This window comes from Thamnophis sirtalis, unplaced genomic scaffold (genome assembly GCF_051295495.1).
Source record: "Thamnophis sirtalis isolate CommonGarterSnake01/CBP01778 unplaced genomic scaffold, rThaSir2_p1.2 scaffold_6, whole genome shotgun sequence".
Taxonomy (NCBI): Eukaryota; Metazoa; Chordata; class Lepidosauria; order Squamata; family Natricidae; genus Thamnophis; species Thamnophis sirtalis.
Genome location: NW_028261386.1, coordinates 60048171 through 60066345, shown reverse-complemented (window position 1 = coordinate 60066345; position 18175 = coordinate 60048171). Strand labels below are relative to the sequence as shown.

Genomic DNA, 18175 nt, shown 5'->3' with positions numbered 1-18175 from the left:
CAGGAGCCGGTCTGACTACGGTGCCATCTTGGTTGTTCCGGCTACGCCAGACGAAACAGGAGGGACGGATAACGACGGGACAAACAGAAAAGAGGAAAAAATCACCAAGACGTTTCCTACACGTCCTCTTGACACGTGATTCTAAAACACGCCGACCGACCCACCCACCCACCCAAAAATGTTCATTTTAGAAAGCGCCACACACAACATGGCAACACACCGCCACCCATTTCCGTTCGGTGGGAAGAGCCGCTCAACCGGAATTCGAATGTCACGTGAGAGGGGACGCTTTTCTGCTCGATGGTAAAAGTTTGCGCTTGCGCACTGGGCTTGGCTGGACCCTATGTAACGCGTTTGCGTGAAGGATGGCAGCGCCCGGGAGCGTGGAAGAGATGCGGACCCGCGTGGTTCTGGGCGAATTCGGTGTTCGCAATGTAAGCGAAAGAAAGCAGCGGGATGGGTGGAGGGATAGTGTTGTCTGGCCACGAAACGGGGCTTGTAAATTATTTCAGTGGATGTTTCCTGGAGAGAAACCTGACATATACAACAATATAAATGTAATGCAGCCGAATGAATGAATGAAGCTCTGCTAACAACATTTCTGATGCAGAGGAAGGGATTTGCGAATTTTGTCTGGGATATTTGACAGTTTCTCTACATAAAAACAAGTTGCTGCTTGAAGATAAACAGATGCATGTATGCAAGATGGATTAACAGAGTTGGAAGGGACCTTATAGGTCATTTAGTCCAACCCCCCCCCCAATCCCTGTTCAAACAGGGGACCCTACACCATTTCTGACAAATGGCAGTCCAATCCCTTCTTAAAAATCTCAAGTGATGCTGAACACCAGTTGTCCAGATAATTCTGTAAAGCGTTTTTTAGTAGTCATCTTGGGTTTGAATTTGGAAACTCCTGTATGTTGAATTAAGTCGTTGCAGCTAGTCCTTGAATTACAAGTTTGTTTAATGACCATTTGAAGTTACAAGAGCACTGCAAAAAGTAACCTGTGATTGTTTTTCACATTTACGACTGTTGCAGCATCCCCATGGTCACATGATCAAAATTTGGATGCTTGGCAACAGACTCACATGGATGACGGTTGCAGTGTCCCAGGTCAAATGATCACCTTTCGTGACCTTCTGACAAGCCAAGTCAATGGAGAAGAAAGGTTCACTTAACAACTGTGTTACTAACTTAATAACTGCGGCAATTACGCTTAACAACTGTGACAAGAAACGTCATAAAATAGAACAAAATTCACTTAACAACTTTTAACAAATTTTGAGCTCAAGGTGTGGTCATACATCAAGGACTACCTGTAGTTTATTGAACACATACCCATATAGAGAACACAGGTTGGCAACTGTTCAGGATTTCAGTTCTATCCAGGGATTGAACCTGGCATAATCTGCATTTTCTATCAAAGAGTTACCAAGTGTTTCTTTCCTCTCCAGGTCCACACAACAGATTTTCCTGGGAATTATTCAGGATACGATGATGCTTGGGATAAGCAAAGATTTGAAAAGGTGAGAAGGAAGTGATTCTTTCTGTTAAGTAGTTTAAAGTCAAAAGTTGCCGATTTCCTTGGAACGGTGGTGTTTCTAACTGTACTTGATAGCAACAAATCAGTGCAAAACACTATTTCTGAATCTTATTAGCTTGTTTGTAGTCTGGTTCAAGCTGTAGTGTATTTTCAAATGTAGATATTGCTTGTATGGTGGAGAACCTAGTTCAATTTCTTGCTGTTTATGAAAGATTTGCACAAGCCATTTTCTATGCTCATCTGACTGGAAAAACTAGGGAGAATGTGAATTGAATAAATGAATATTTATAGAATACTGTAAAATACCAGAATTTTCAGCATTGATAATGACATACACATTTAATTACATGGTAAGACTTCTTCAACCAGGGTTCGATTTAAAGAGGCTACTGTTTGAATAGATTTGGTTATAAGGATAATTGTTGTTTTTACTATTTGTCAGCAAAATCTTTTTTTAACCAAAAGAGGATGCCTATAGATGCCTGTTTTCAAACTTTGTTTTCACAGAATTTCAGAGTAGATATGATCCATATGGATGAAAGTACTTTGGAATTTGACATGGTGGGGATTGATGCAGCCATTGCTAATGCTTTCCGAAGGATCTTGCTTGCTGAGGTATTGATTTCTTTTCCACAAAGTAATGCCAGCATAGTCATATTGCAGTGGTGGGATACGACTGGTACACCCCAGTATGGGCGTACCGGTGCCTGCTGGGAGCACCAGGTCCCATTCCAGTAGGGTGCTCCGGAGGGCCCACCTTCCCACCTGCCCTCCTTACCTGCATTTGAGCTGATTGGGGCGTATGCGCACGGAGCTTATGGTGCCTGCGCAATGCTCCTCCGAGCAGCTGGAGGGTCGTGGGCGGTAAGTACCACCACATGCTGTGCGCGTGCATGTAGTGGATGCCCAGCCCTGTTGCAATGTACCGGTTGCAACAGGATCTGGAACCCACCACTGTCATATTGGCATTTTAATGCTTAGGCATACTCTGAAAAATATCACAAGATTTGCATTGAGAATAGCAATAGCAATAGCAGTTAGATTTATATACCGCTTCATAGGGCTTTCAGCCCTCTCTAAGCGGTTTACAGAGTCAGCACATTGCCCCCACAGTCTGGTCCTCATTTCACCCACCTCAGAAGGATGGAAGGCTGAGTCAACCTTGAGCCGGTGAGATTAGAACCGCTGAACTGCAGATAACAGTCAGCTGAAGTGGCCTGCAGTACTGCACCCTAACCACTGCGCCACTTCGGCTCTGGATTGTCAAAGACACTGTTGTGAAAGACAAATTGTAATATGAAGTCTTCCGAACAGTTTTTTAAATGAGGTAGTTTATTAGAAAATAAGATTTGTAGAAGTTTAAACTACTTTTGTGTTGTAGGAAAAGAGCAAGTATTATTATAGATAAGGTCTTTGAAATTTAGAAAGCTGTTGTCCAAAAGGGCAAACCCATAGTTATCTCTCATCTCCATCTCTCTCCCTCTCTCACATCCCACCTTTATTATTTATTTAAATAATTCAAAGTGGCGAGCATTCTTAATACATCTCCCTCCTCCTATTTTCCACACAGTAACAACCATGTGAAGTGAGTTGGGCTGAGAGAGTGTGACTAGCCCAAAGTCACCCAGCTGGCTTTCATGCCTAAAGCAGGACTAGAACCCACAGTCTCCTGATTTCTAACCTGGTCCCTTAACCATTAGGCCAAACTGGCAGTATTGTTATATGTGCCTAGTAGGTATAAGCACATGAAGTGGGTACCTCTGGGATCTCATTTATTGTTAAAAATTGCTTTGTTCTTCTTCCAATTGGAGCTTGAAGAAACTTTTCAGAAATAAAGATCAGAGGGTAGTGAATAAATAATACAAGAACATTGGGGAGTCTACAAAACCTTTTTTTAAAAAAAATCCAACTTAAGACTTGATGTTTAGATCAGTATGTTAGGCCACCAGAATCCAGAAATTCATAAGATACTGAGAACCAGTGCTTTGATTAATTGTTACCTAGGTGCCAACCATGGCTGTGGAGAAAGTCTTTATATACAACAACACCTCCATTGTACAGGATGAAATCCTGGCTCACCGTTTGGGACTGATTCCTATTTGTGCAGATCCTCGTCTCTTTGAGTACAAGAGTGAAGGTAAGATATTGTTGGAGGTGTTTGTCAGAAGCTGAAGCTGGCTACTACTAAGTAGAACTTAAAGCAATGTGTGTGCATCTTACTTTACTTTATTCTTCCTTGCTTTTTTCAGAAGATGAATGCGATGAAATTAACACACTACAGTTTCGATTGAAAATAAAATGCAGCAAGAATCTTCAGGCGGCTAGAGAATCATCTGATCCTAATGAGCTTTATATCAACCATAAAGGTAAAATTCTTGCTTTCAAGTCATCCGTGGCTGCTATTCTATGTTTCTAATACAAATATTCTTTTGATATAATCTCATATTCAAGGCTTCTCAGTCTACCAAATCTTTCTCCTTCTTTAAATTGAAATAAAGAACCCAGGGCTTCATTTTGTGTGTGTGTTTGTGTGTGTGTGTGTGTTTGCCTTCCCCTCTCTTCACTTTGAATGTAATTGTTAAGCTATTTCCTTCTGATTGAGAAGATGTCCTGCTGGATTGGAGCAGCACATAAGGCCCTACAAATAATTGAATCATGCCATAGTTTTGTCTGTGTAATTGTAAGCACAACTCTTTTTTAAAATAGTCTTCTTATAGTTTACAGCAAACACATGGAGTGGGTACCACTAGGATCTCAGGCTGACAACATGAATGCAAATTTCCGACCTGTCCACGATGATATCCTCATTGCTCAGTTGCGTCCCGGCCAAGAGATCGATGTACTTATGCACTGTGTAAAGGGCATTGGTGAGACAGCTAAAGTTCTGATATAAATTTGGTAATTTCACTTCTTTTGGGGTGGTGGGGAATACTCATTGTGTGCCTATGGGTGATATTTTCTCAATAGATGCTAGATCTCAGTGATGGGCTACCTTTTAGAGAGGGTAAGGTGTAGTTGATTCACCACTTGGATTATTCTAGCTTGTTTAATAAGTCAGTGTTCTGTTGTTTATGGGCTAGCATAACTGGTCCACAGTACTTTGTAATTCTTGTCTTTGCATCGTAAAGAGCGTGTTTGAGTTTTGGATTAGATAAAGTCAGAGATGTGAAATGTAGCATCCCTGTTGCTATTCGTTTTACCGTTTGTGTGCTTCAGTGAATCTGTTTCAGTCGACAATTCATTTTTGTGAAGCAGCAAGTTGTAAAGATTGGTGATAGTAGGTTGGAGACAAGGGCTGAGGTAAATAGAGTACTGATAAGCTAATTGGCAATGAATTAGTGGGAAGACTGTTATGGACTATGTGGAATTCTGGGAATCTGCAGACCATAGTTTGAGAATCCCTGCCATATGCGTTCTCTGCTTATGCTCAGAGGCTTCTTTGGTGTAACCAGCATTACTGACAAATGTTACAAAAGTTTAACGGCCTATTTAGAAGAGTGCAACTGGTTTTTATTATCTATCTAGAGCAGGGCTGTCAAACTCCCAACCCGTGGGCCGGATGCGTCACGGGCTGGCCACCCCCATGCCTGGTTTAGCGAAGGCCCAATATGTCATGTGACGTCACTATGATGATGTGACTTTGACACCCCTGATCCAGAGGGTTGGACAGATGTGCAGAACAAATCCTGTTTGCTGCCAGCTTTCTCTCCCTCCCTCCACCTCATCCCATTCATGCCTGATTGCATTCATTTGCTTTTTAAAAGTCACTCTTTTTCTTTAGGCAAAGATCATGCCAAATTTTCTCCAGTTGCCACAGCCAGTTACCGTTTGTTGCCAGAAATCACTTTATTGAAGCCTGTTGAAGGGGAAGCAGCTGAGCGGCTGAAGAAATGTTTTTCTTCTGGAGTTATTGAGATTGAGGAAATCAGAGGTAATTTCTTTCTTCATTCCTTAAACGGTACAAAATCACAAATCATATTTTATTTCGACCAGTTTCTAACCTCCTCCCCCTGCCCACACACAAAATCATAGAACTTAATATCTTCTGTTTGATGAAATGCATATTTGCCTTCCTGATGGTCTAATTTTTGATCTTCCAATCAGCTCTTTGGGGGCTGTATTACAAAAAAATGGCAACATAGCCACAACAAAAATGAATCTTTGGTTGGATGCCTCCCTTCACTTTTTTTTCCTATTTGCTATGCAGAGACTAAGGCTATTTTCCTCGACTAAAATCAAGTGAATGCTTGATGTTGGGTTCTGATAAGTGAAGGCTGATTCCCACCCTTAAGAGAAGCTCAATTAAGTTCATTGAGGGGTATTTGGAAAAGTCTACATAGAATCAGACTGCTTGGGGGTGGGGGTGGGGCGATGGGGTTGTCCAGGTTAAACCAGCAATATAGATGGGCAAGATGTTATTTGGAATCTGTTTTATAGTTGGGTTGAAGCAGAGACAAATAAACATAATCGAAAAGTATGTAGAAAAGGTTCATTGAAGCTATGTTAATATTTTTTGAAATTTAGGTATTGGTTTTTTCCCCCTCCCTAGGAAAGAAAGTAGCAAGAGTAGCTAATGCTAGATTGGACACATTCAGTAGAGAAATTTTTCGTCATGACGACTTAAAAAACCTTGTACATTTGGCTCGGGTACGAGATCACTACATCTGTGAGTAATTTCCTTTTTAAAAAATTGATATTTATGGATTGTAAAATTGATACACGATTTTCCTTGAATCAGGAGCAATATTCCTTTTCTTGGAGGTAATAATTAGCAGGTGGTTTTTGACATGAGAATGTGGTGAATGTTTCACCATATTGGTTTTTTTTTTGAGGGGTAAAGGTTTGGAGACCTAGGCCTCTGAAAATCAAAGGGTTTTCATTCCTAGTATTTTTTTTAACTCATATCAAATTTGATGGGTATGATTTAGGACTGTTTTGGAAGTTGAAATAATAGAAATGAGAATTGTGGGTGTGGCTCAGCCTTATTAATTTTTAGATTTAAAGAAAATTGTGCCACCGAAAGCCAGCCTTTAGATAGGACTGCGTTGGAGAATGCCTGCACTAATATTATTGCGTAGTAGCTAACCACTAGCTTGGAAATGTCAAATTACTAAGCACCTTGTGTAATTTCCTTACTTTTTATTCTAGTTCTGTATTTTATTTTATAGTTTTAGTTTTTGCATCAAATCTCAGTAGAACCAAAATAGAACCAAATTATCTCAGTAGTCATTTTAACATCATTATGTAATTCTATCTTTAGATCATTTTGATCCAGTCTTTCATTCAGTGCTAAAAATCTGTAACCATTTATACAATGGTTTATACCATTTAATGCCTTATCTGCTACTTAACTGTTTTATACCGTATCTTGTTTATGCTTTGATAGTTCAAACTGAGACCCTTTTTTCTCCCTTCAGTCTCTGTAGAATCCACAGGCATCTTGCCTCCAGATGTGCTGGTGAGTGAAGCCATCAAAGTACTAATGGGGAAATGCCAACGCTTCTTAGAGGAGCTAAAATCCATCCAGAAGAAATAAATTTGGGAACACAAGAGACTCTTGTGGGGAAATCCCTACGTCTGATTTGAAGAACAAGAAGACTGCATCAGTCTGTAAGGCAATGACCCTTCTCTGAGATGTCAAAGAACAAACATTGCTGAACCATTACTATCATTATTTACACAACATGGACACAACTGAAATTCAGGATAACAAGTGCCCTGTGTACTATTTGTGGTCCGGCAATGGTGGATGCCATTCTTTGATAAGGCTTTGCAATCTGAAGCTCCTAGCGTGAACTGTACAATTTCCTGTGTTAGTCTTAGTTTTCATTACAACAGTGGGATAGAAATCTTACCTGTGTAGTCGATCACCTATAATATAGTACCTTTTTGCTGATCTGGTATTATATACTATGACAGTTTTTTGATTTAGCACCTCTACTCGAGGTCCATAGTTTCTATAGTCAGCAAAAAAAAATCCCCAAGTCAGTTGATCTGTGCTTAACCTGTAGTTTTCTGCTTCAATATCCATGAAAATACTTGATTCTTTCAAGAATTTAAATGCTGTTAACTGTCATTATTGAGTACATTTATATATAATACTGGTATTACATGCTGGTCTAAAATATTTACTCCTAACATTCTCTCACTACATTTATTTTAAAAGATTACTTTTTAGTTACTGGGACACATGCCTCTCTTCAAAGTAGGGAAAGACCACCTTGAATATTCCTCCCACCCCAAGTATAGGATTCCAATCGTTTTTAAAGTTAAGGAAGTACATTTTAGCTACTTTCTGGCAAAACATGAATATACTTCCAGTTTAATCAATTATTCACTGATAGAGAATTTCTAATTGAAACAGGAGATAAAATTCCTATTGATAAAATAGTTGAAGTAGAAAAATTAAGCTGCAAGAAATCATCTCTTAACTGGAATATTGTTATGTCTAAGTCTTTGAAGTACATGAGCTAAGTATATAACCTTTGGCAGCATATAACATTATGAAGAGTAGAAGGCACAGGGCAGGAATTGCTCTAGCTCCTTCTACTTTGTCATCAAAAATGTTATTTTTAATGTATTGAACAATCCTATAAGCCTCAAAAAGCTGGAGTTGCCCAACTTTGATAAGAATGTCTAATTTTTACCCCAAACTTAAAATAATGTATTCTTTATTGAGTATATTCAATAAAGCAAGGCAAGGCATTCATACAAAAGCTTGAAGGATTAAATCATCTGCAGGCTTTGCATCCTATGCTTATTTATTGTATGTGTAGTTTACTAAAGGTTTCTGTGAAAATACTTGTGCATGCACAATCAGGTACACCTTTTGAAGAAGTTGACCGGGAATTCCAAAGGATGCAACTGATTTAATGTGTTAAACAGGAGCGCTTCTGTCAGGGCAGCATGTTTTGTATTAAGTATGCAATTCTCATAATTGCAGTGTTTGACCCAGAGAACAGTCATGGTGGTGATGTTCAAAAAAGGTGTGAAAAGAGTTAAGGGCAAAGGAACAGCAATGTTTGTATAAAATGAAGAGACTTTTATTGACATTGATTTGGAGACATCTTCAGATACAACATCTCTACAAATAAAAAAACCCCTCGGTTGTTTTAAATGCATCTATTACGGGCACAGTAAATTAAAATGTAATTAAGACACAATAAATACAGTTAGGCTAGATTCCAAAGCTATTTTAACAGGGGAATTTGGTTTAAATAAATGTTACACTGAGATCAGGATTCTAAACAAGTTAGAGTGGAGTCTGGCTACTAGTGAGAATCCAAATATCAATATTAAGACCTGTTTTCTTTCATGTAACCAGATGTGTATACTACTAAGCCGCTTAACTGAAAATCTCCATTCTGTTATACCTGTAGTCAAGCTATTACAGCAGCCCCTAAGGAAAGTCCTATTTGATACTAATTCTTCAGACTGCAAATTAAATTCTGGCAAATTTATGCCCACATTCTATTGCTCTCTCGGATAAACAAACACTTAAGACCTGGCCTGTACGCATTCTGTATTATCAGACACTGAACAAAATTATCCAGAACTGTACTGCATTCTACATTCAGGGGGAGCGTTTCAGCATACGTTCTTTTAGACTGGTATAAAATGGTTCTGAATTCATTATGTTTAGAAAATTCTTACTTTTGACAGCTGAGAATTGATTGCAGCTAGAATACCTATTTCAACAATGTTTCTAGGGCAAAGAAGAGGATGTTTAATCGGAGGCTTCCTGAGGCTTGGTTGAATTTTAAAAAATGTTTTCACCCCCCCCCCACCCCCCCGTTTCTCAATGGTGCTTGGTTTGGTGGAACATACGACCAAGTGCTACTTCTCAAAAGTAATAAAACTTTTGAGTTAGCATGAGTTAAGTGAGTCATCAACGCCCAATATGCACATCTGCATTTCTTCATCCAAGCTGTCTTTTTCCAACAGGGAAGCAGGAGTCTCCTATTAGTGTCATGTTGAGGCAGCAACAATACAGGTGTCCTGAAGGAGAAGTAGCAGAGAGAATGAGAGGCTGCAGAACCTTCTCCTTTCCACGGTCAAGTACTGTATGCATGTATGAAGGGCTGTTCGTAAAGAACTGGACAAATGACAGTTGGACTGGAATGCTTGAGCAACCACCATCCAAAAGTAAAAAGATAAAAGTTATTCAGTAAAGCTGCAAATGGAGCTAGAAAATCTTCCCCATCTCCCCTCCCCCCTCCCCAAAAGGAGAATGAGGCCAGTGAGAATTGTATTAGGGCTCAGGAAAGGAGTAAACAAAGGAAATATGGCTACTGTGAAACAACACAGAGTGTAAAGGAGGAAAAAGTGGAATTGTCTTTAGCTTATGGCTCAAAGAGGGCAATGAGGATTTCCTCTTCATTTTTGTCAAAAACGTCTGCTCCTAGGGGTGCTTTCACCTTCTTGAAAAGAGATGGAAGGTTTCTGATGTGGACTTCTTTCCTGAATTGTTCTCCTAGGGGCTTCTGCAAGGAAACAAAGATGAATAGGCAAACGATGCATAGAAATATTCCACCAAGAATAGCCTCTGCTAAAATTGTAGAATTTCCTGCCCCCTCACTCCGTGGTGTTATGACCCCCCCCACATAATTGGGGGGGGGTGCATCTTGTTCCTGTATCCTAGATTGTTCAGCATGTGTTGAATTTAGCTCAGATCAACTTCAAGTCACTCAAAGCCAGAAACAAAATAGCAAATGCTATATATTCTATTGCCGTTAAGCAGAAAGTAGGTAATTAGCCAGGGATGGCCTGGTTCTGGAGAATATTTTGAATCATATAGAATAGTAAAAGCTACATGGTTAGATCTCCGTAAGGACCCAATGTTTCTACCATCACAACTTAGGATTTGTGTAACATAAGTCACAACTAATGGGCTGAACACGTAAGCTCTAACATTGGTTAAAGTCAACAGAGGGGAAGAAAAAAAAACCCCGTTTATCCTTCTGAGAAATGAGATGATTTCTCTGTTGCTTGACATCATGCCTTACCCCTATGCAGCCTGCAATTAGGCGTTTGAAATGGTCCTTCCGCCGTTTGTCTGCCGCCTTCTGAAGCGTTACGTTGAGTACTTTGGAATCAAACTGCTCCAGGGAATCTTTCTGGATTTCTGGGACTTGTTCCATCACTGTTTTCAATTCAGCATAGCGTGGACGCTTAAAATAACAAAGAGGAGACTCAGGAGGCACCTTTGCCTGAAGAGAAATGGCTATTTCCAAAAAGGGAATTAACCACTAATGGTATGTTCAGAACTTTGCATCCCACCAAAATGAGCCTTGGATTTGGAATGGCATTAAACAGCAAAGATGGCAGCAGACCTGGGACTGGATTATCTCCCCCATTCCTTACCAAAGCTTCATAGATCTGGAAAGCCAAATGGACAAGTGCTGCCATACACCCATCATGTTGTCCATGAACTTGTAACCCTTTCAGTACACTTGTGAAAAACCAGATCACTGCTTCAGGGATCATCATATTCTTTGAGAGCACCTATGGCAGAGAGATTGAAGTGAAGCAAGATGGGGAGAAGCGGCTGAAATTCTGATATCTACCCCTATCTTATTTAATGAAATACCCCTTTATTACATTCACCACTTTGTATCCTTCTAAACTGAGTATTGAGGTACCTGCTTGAGCAATGGCCAACAGAGGTGGGTGGTAGTTCTTTGACAGGACAAGGTATCCTTCCAGGAAAGGGATGTGAAGGCTGTAATTAGCAGAGCGGTACAGACATTCTTAGAAAAAAATAAAAAGAAAGTCAGATCAGTTACAGCCTTACAGGATTTTTCTGTCTTATTGTTATGGGGCAGAATTAAGAACTCAAGATGTTTCACGATATATAAGAACTCTCAATGTTTTATGAAGCACAGAAATAATACTTTGTCAGTTTAATCAAGTAGAAAAAGATGAATCATCCTATTTCCCCACGGAACTAGAATTGGCCACATATATCCATATCTTGTAAAAAGACGTTATTCATAATAAATGTTTTTCACAAAAGCAGTATCTTTTAAGAGCATATTTGATTGTTTTAAAAGCAGATCTGTGCTGAATATTCTGTGTGTAATTTCTAAGTTTACGGACATTTTTTTTTCTACAAGGATCCCAATCTCTCTAGGGCTGCTGGAATATAACTGGTAATGTAATGAGGTTACAGGAGAAAGAATCTTTTTTCTTTTCTTCAAAAACAGAAGAAAGGCCTTGTTGAATCAGGAAAAGAGTGTACAGATAGTCCTTTAAGTTATATTCATTAATTCAGGAACTTCAAAGTTATGATGGCACTGAGAAAAAGGATTTATGACTGATTCTCAAAATTTCTAGCCATTGCATTGCCTGCAGTCATGTGATAAAAATGCAGGCCTGCCTGCATTCAGGATTGCCACCTCATCACACCAGTTTATTTTTGTTATTTTCTTTGTCTAGGAAGAGGCAGGATTCCCAGGCAAGCAGGCCAGTGGTTGAGAGCTATGGGTAGGGTGGCTAATTCTGTGAGTGGGCACTAGGGAGCATGGGGCTTGAGACCGGCAGGTGCTGGGAACAGTGGCGTGGGCCAAGATTGCTGAAGGCCACTGCCAAGGAGTGCTGCTAGCAAGTCCCATGATCCCTAGCTCCCACAGCAACCCCTTGGCCTGTAGCCCTCATCCACTAGTCTGCTTACCAGGGACTCCTGACTCTTTTTACAATGAAGTCATGTGAAGTCCTCATTTAATGGCTTCCATGTTCCTGTGGTTATGGCAACTGGGACTGCTATGATTTCCACTGCTAAGAGAGATAATCATAGGATGTGACAGTTTATGACTGCATTTCTATCTATCTATCTATCTATCTATCTATCTATCTATCTATCTATCTATCTATCTATCTATCATCTATCTATCTATCTATCTATCTATCTATCTTTCGTCTATCTGTCTGTCTGTCTGTCTACCTACCTACCTACCTTCTATCTATCCATCCATCCATCCACCTACCATCCATCATCTATTTTGAACAAAGATGTTCAGAATTGCTCTTCCTAAATTTATTCTTAAAAAAAAGGGGGGGGGGGCTAAAAGAACAAATTCCCCCAAAGAATGTGAAACAGGAAGAAGTTATTATCAGATATTATATTTTCAAGAGTTAAACTGAACCCTTCAATTCTCACAAATAATATGAAGACAATATTGAACCAGTTTCCTTACCTCTTGTTTCATTAAGCATTTGCCCAATTCAGTGAGCTCAGAGCTGGCTGATGGAGTCACCTCTGTGGACATCATCTCCTCATCTATCAGGGAAAATAATGTGAACAAGATTCATTACTAACCATATCTCGATCAGAATATCTGTTCCTTGAACAAGGCACAGATGTATCAAAAATGCTGGCCGGACACACACAGAAATGTATTTCTTCACAATTCCATTTATCTTGAAGTCACAGTACCAGAAAGTGTCAAGAGGTGGCAGATGACCTATAGAACAGCAAGCCCAAATATGAATCTTTGGGGATAATCAATCTGAGAAAAAATCTGCAGTGAAGAAATACTATTCTTGGAGCCATGGATAATTAAGATTCTTACATCCATTTTTGGGCTGGGGTATTGTGTCACTGATTCCTGAAGTATGGCTTTGATTCCTTGCTAACAATTAAATTACTGGTGGTTAGCAATTCCAAAGGTATTTATAGAACAAGGAGAATAATCTTATTTTTTAAAGTAAGTTAGTCACAAAAATTTTATACATGTAGGACCAATTCAATTCAAATCTCAAGGGCAGCAGAATGACCCAAACTTTTACCTACCGTCTCCATCTGCAGTAACTGTATTATTCTGCTCAGCACCTTTTTTTGACACACAGCAAACAGCTATGAATACATCAAAAGAAGATAAATATCAGAGTCAATGAGACACAATGCCTTCCTTTCAAGAATTCCTTTCAATATCATTTAATTTTTATTTTGCAAAACTTTGAAATTTATCTTACACTTGAAAATCTCAGTTCATTAAAAAAAAGGAATGCAATCCTTTTTTTATATTAAGTGAATAACATAAAATGTGATCACTAAGCCTCCTCTGATATCACCATGGTTAAGAGCAAGGAATTCCAAGTGTTCAAGTGATTTGGACACAATAGTCAAATGATAAAAGCCAAGGAGGAAGGAATAAGGCCAGACTCTACATGAATGTGTATTTTGAGAAATTCCTTATTAAACTATCACACACTGCAGGACATACTTTCAAACAATTTTGATCTGGTATTTAGCAGCTGAGAATATGCTGTAGAAAAGGGCTGTTCTTTTCTTGTTATTTATTTGTCATTATCAATCTTTTCATCCTGGGGATCAAGATCCAAGTACAATGATTGAAAATAATTAGGCCTATCTTATTAACCTACCGCTGATAAAGGAACATGAGTGGGCACTAGGGAGCTCGGTGGGCGCTCGGTGAACACTCTGATGGAGCGCAGGAGTTCATGGCTTCCATGACAGCCATGGGCTTGACCCAAGTAATTCGGGGCCCAACCCACTCGGCGGGTCACATGCTCGACCTCATATTTCTTTCGGAGCAGTGGACTTGTGATCTTGGTCTGAGGGGTAATCAGATCGTACCCGTCGTGGTCAGACCACTACCTACTGAGGCTTGACTTTCGGAGACCAAACCCCCACTGTAGGGAGGAGGAACCGACCAGGTGGTTCCGCCCCAGGCGACTTACGGACCCTTTGGGGTTCCAGACGGAGCTTGGGGTTATCCCTGATACCCTCGCCCGCAGTCCGGCGGAGACTCTGGTTACTGCCTGGAATTCGGCAGCGATGGAGTCTCTTAACCGGATTGCGCCTCTACGGCCGCTCCGAGGCAGTGGATCCAGGAGGGCTCCTTGGTTTACTGAGGAACTCCGGGAGATGAAGCGCCGAAAGAGATGCCTAGAGCACCAATGGAGATCCAGTAAATCCGAATCGAGCCGAGCACTTTTGACAACCTGCGTCAGAGAGTACGTTAGAGCACTTAGGACGTCAAAGAGAAATCGTATTGCCTCTCTGATTGCGTCCGCTGAGTCGCGCCCAGCTGCCCTGTTTAGGATAACCCGTGCCCTCCTAAATAGGAGGGACTCGGTCGATCCGCTGCAGGGCAAGGCTGAGGATTACATCCAATTCCTCGCGGACAAGGTTGCTCGGCTTCGGGCAGACCTGGACTCCAATTCTGCAGACCCAGCCGAGGCACTAGGGGATAATCTGGTAAGTCATCGCTGGATTGAGTTTCCTCCACATGCGTGCTAGACCCGTGCCCCTCCTAGCTGGTTGTAAACAGCAGGGAGGTGACACGGGGCTGGATCCAGGCGGTCGTTACCGCCTCCCTTCGGGAGGGGGTCTTTCCCCCCGCTCTAAAGACGGCGGTGGTGAGGCCCCTCCTGAAGAAACCATCCTTGGATCCAGCCGTCCTAAACAACTATTGTCCAGTCTCCAACCTTCCCTTTGTGGGGAAGGTTGTTGAGAAGGTGGTGGCCTTTCAGCTCCAGCGGTCCTTGGAGGAAGCTAGTTATCTGGATCCATTCCAGTCAGGCTTCAGACCTGGCTACAGCACAGAAACCGCTTTGGTCGCATTGACCGATGATCTCTGGAGAGCCAGGGATGGAGGCCACGCCTCCATCCTGGTACTCCTTGACCTCTTGGCGGCTTTCGATACCATCGACCATGGTATCCTTCTGCGACGACTGCGGGAGGTGGGGGTGGGAGGCACTGTTTTACGGTGGTTCTCCTCTTACCTCTCGGGCAGGTCGCAGTCGGTGTTAGTCGGAGGGCAGAGATCGACCCCTAGGCCCCTAACGTATGGGGTGCCGCAGGGTTCGGTCCTGTCCCCCCTTCTTTTTAATATCTACATGAAACCGCTGGGCGAGATCATCCGACGGCACGGGATAAAATACCACCAATATGCGGACGACACGCAGTTGTATCTGTCCGCCTCGTGCCAACTCAATGAAGCGATGGACGTGATGTGCCAGGGTCTTGAGGCCATTAGAGACTGGATGGGGGTTAACAAGCTTGTACTCAATCCAGATAAGACCGAGTGGCTGTTGTGCTTCCCTCCCACTAATTGGCCCAGTGTTCCATCTCTCAGGCTGGGGGGTCAAATTATACGCCCCTCAGATAGGGTCCGCAACTTGGGAGTCCTCCTGGATCCACAGCTGACTTTTGAACATCACGTGTCAGCTGTGACCAGGGGGGCATTTGCCCAGATTCGTCTGGTGCGCCAGTTGCGCCCCTACCTGAACCGGGAGGCCCTCACAACAGTCACTCGTGCCCTTGTGACCTCTAGGCTGGAGTACTGCAATGTGCTCTACATGGGGCTGCCCTTGAAGAGTATCCGGCGACTTCAGCTGGTCCAGAATGCGGCCGCGCGAGTGATCGTGGGTGCACCTCGCTTCACCCACGTAACACCTATCCTCCGCGAGTTGCACTGGCTACCTGTTGCTCTCCGGGTGCGCTTCAAGGTGCTACTCGTCACCTACAAAGCCCTTCATGGTATTGGGTCTGGGTACTTGAGAGACCGCCTACTGCCAATTACCTCCACTAGACCGATCCGATCGCATAGATTGGTAGGCCTCCTCCGAATTCCATCAACGAGCCAATGTCATCTGGCAACTACCCGGAGGAGAGCCTTCTCGGTGGCTGCTCCGACCCTTTGGAACGAACTCCCCGTGGAGATTCGTACCCTCACCACCCTCCAGACCTTCCGCACTGCCCTTAAAATCTGGCTGTCCCAGCAGGCCTGGGGCTAAAGACCCTAACCCCACCAGAATGGTATGATTGTTGTGTTCTCTTTTAACAATGTATTGTTTTATGTTTATAACTTGTTTTGTCCTCCCCTTCCCCTAACTTATGAGCCGCCCTGAGTCCCCTCAGGGAAAAGGGCGGCATACAAATAAATAAACTATAAACTATAAACATCTTGATGAGATGAGCAAGAGCATTTTTGAAAATAAAAGAAAAATAGCGAATACTTAGATAATCTGGTAGTTGTCAAGTATTGTAATATCTAAATTCCTGTAAAAACTGTGAATAGCATTCCCCCCACTTAAAGAGATGTATCCATATATTACTCATTTCACCCACCAATTAGATCCATAACTTCTCGGGTGAGCAGTCTAACAAGCTGCTCTTCCAACATCTCTTGAGATTCTGGATTGTCATCTACTGCATCTTCATCACTGTTCAAAAATAAAGGAAACAGATATTAGGATGGCAACAGAAATCTGAGAGGCACAACAGATGCTGACTATTATCATATTACCAAGACTAAAATATTAATGAAAGATGGTTCATCTGATCCACATGGTGATGCCCAGCCTGTTCTAAAGGAGATTGCAATAGGATCAAGATCATAGCTTTGCGATATAATATCAGCAACATCTGTGGCATAAAATATTTTGTTCTTTTTTTAAAAATTCAACTTGTTAAAATTTAACTGGCAGGTAGGTTGCTGTCTAGGAGTAGCCACCAAGTGAAACAATCCTTTCCATTTTTTAAAAATGCTGATCTGTTTTTAAATCAATTCAGAAGGCAGGTTCAAACCTTTAAAAGCTCTAAATAGTTTGGGAATGAGGTAATCAAACATCTTCCAAATGAGTCGTTCAGGTAAGTCAATGTGTTGATAATCTTCTGGGGTTCCACAATCAGAGATTAGACAGAACATAATTAGGGGAAAGCTTCTGCATTATGCCACCTTAGTTTTGAGTAATTCGTGCAAGAACGTCTTGTCCAGTGCCAAAAGTCCTCTTGTTTAAGCCTTAGACTTACCATACCAAACTCCGCTGATTGATAACTTGCCATTTCTGAGACAGCCTCTGGCAAAAAAAAAAAAAAAAAGCAACATGACATAAAGGATTTAATGATAAGCTGTATGCTTGGAGTTTTGTATGATCTACATCAAATCATTTCAAACTCAAGTGACAGATCAAATTGAATTCAGTGACCTGTTCATACTATGACAGTCACCAAAGTTACCTAATTCATTCTCCTTTGGCTGTGCTCTATTCTTTACAAGAGTTATAAGAAGCACTGAAATCTTTATAAAACATCTCACTCAGCTGCATTTTTTCAGAGTTTTAAGTATTTTGGAGGTTAGTTTTATTTACCTATGAATTTCACTGGATATCCCAGTGGCCGACACTTCTCAATTTACTCTGTTTTATAGGGCATAAAGATGATATCAAATTCCACGTAAAACTTATCCAGAAGTTTAAGGCCCAAGAGAGAAAACCACCTGCTATTACTGATATCTCCAGTACAGAGTCTATTCTTAGGACCTGTTATGAAACAACAGTTCAATGCTGTTTTCAATACAATATATTTCTGGGTTGTCAAAAACTCTCAAGTATACTATAAGGAGGTAACAAAGGCTAAAATATTATAAATCAATAAGGTATGCATCCCAAATTAAGTTTGGGATCATCTTAAATCCTCACCAAGATCTGTTTCTATAAACTAAAGCTTTGAGCAATAGTAACTAGTATCTATTAACATAAAGATGTGGGGAGTATGCATTCTGTGATTGGGTTTGGGTCATTCCTAATGATATGCAAAAATATATCTAGGAATTTTGCCACAACATCACATCTAGCAAAATCCTTTGCTTAAAAGATGCTTT

General features: G+C 41.2%; 2 protein-coding genes across 3 annotated transcripts in view; one reads left to right on the top strand and one right to left on the bottom strand.

The window, feature by feature from the left end:
* The first annotated feature begins 305 nt into the window (after window positions 1–305).
* Window positions 306–8855, top strand: POLR1C (RNA polymerase I and III subunit C). Its single transcript, XM_014057104.2, has 9 exons — window positions 306–434; window positions 1456–1527; window positions 2052–2159; window positions 3549–3681; window positions 3794–3910; window positions 4262–4411; window positions 5326–5475; window positions 6094–6210; window positions 6962–8855. The coding sequence occupies exons 1-9, from the start codon at window positions 366–368 to the stop codon at window positions 7078–7080; spliced, it is 1035 nt and encodes a 344-aa protein (XP_013912579.1). The 5' UTR covers window positions 306–365; the 3' UTR covers window positions 7081–8855.
* Window positions 8856–9328: 473 nt separating this feature from the next.
* Window positions 9329–18175, bottom strand: part of XPO5 (exportin 5) — a 40432-nt gene continuing 31585 nt past the window's right edge. The window contains exons 25-33 of one of the 2 annotated variants that reach the window (XM_087717949.1): window positions 17326–17372; window positions 16642–16736; window positions 13336–13398; window positions 12740–12822; window positions 11186–11293; window positions 10908–11048; window positions 10550–10714; window positions 9962–10027; window positions 9329–9542 (exon numbers count right to left, since the gene is read on the bottom strand). In XM_087717949.1, the coding sequence (XP_087574075.1) occupies window positions 9513–9542; window positions 9962–10027; window positions 10550–10714; window positions 10908–11048; window positions 11186–11293; window positions 12740–12822; window positions 13336–13398; window positions 16642–16736; window positions 17326–17372 (798 nt within the window). In that variant the 3' untranslated portion in view covers window positions 9329–9512. Of the gene's footprint in view, window positions 10028–10549; window positions 10715–10907; window positions 11049–11185; window positions 11294–12739; window positions 12823–13335; window positions 13399–16641; window positions 16737–17325; window positions 17373–18175 lie in introns of both variants that reach the window. The other variant, XM_087717948.1, reaches the window with a different exon arrangement.

Bases quoted from the DNA above. Each gene is read 5' to 3' on its own strand.
- POLR1C (XM_014057104.2), top strand. From the start codon at position 366: ATGGCAGCGCCCGGGAGCGTGGAAGAGATGCGGACCCGCGTGGTTCTG. The intron at 1,528-2,051 runs GTGAGAAGGAAG...TTGTTTTCACAG, and splicing joins ATAAGCAAAGATTTGAAAAG to AATTTCAGAGTAGATATGAT. The intron at 6,211-6,961 runs GTGAGTAATTTC...TTCTCCCTTCAG, and splicing joins GGTACGAGATCACTACATCT to TCTCTGTAGAATCCACAGGC.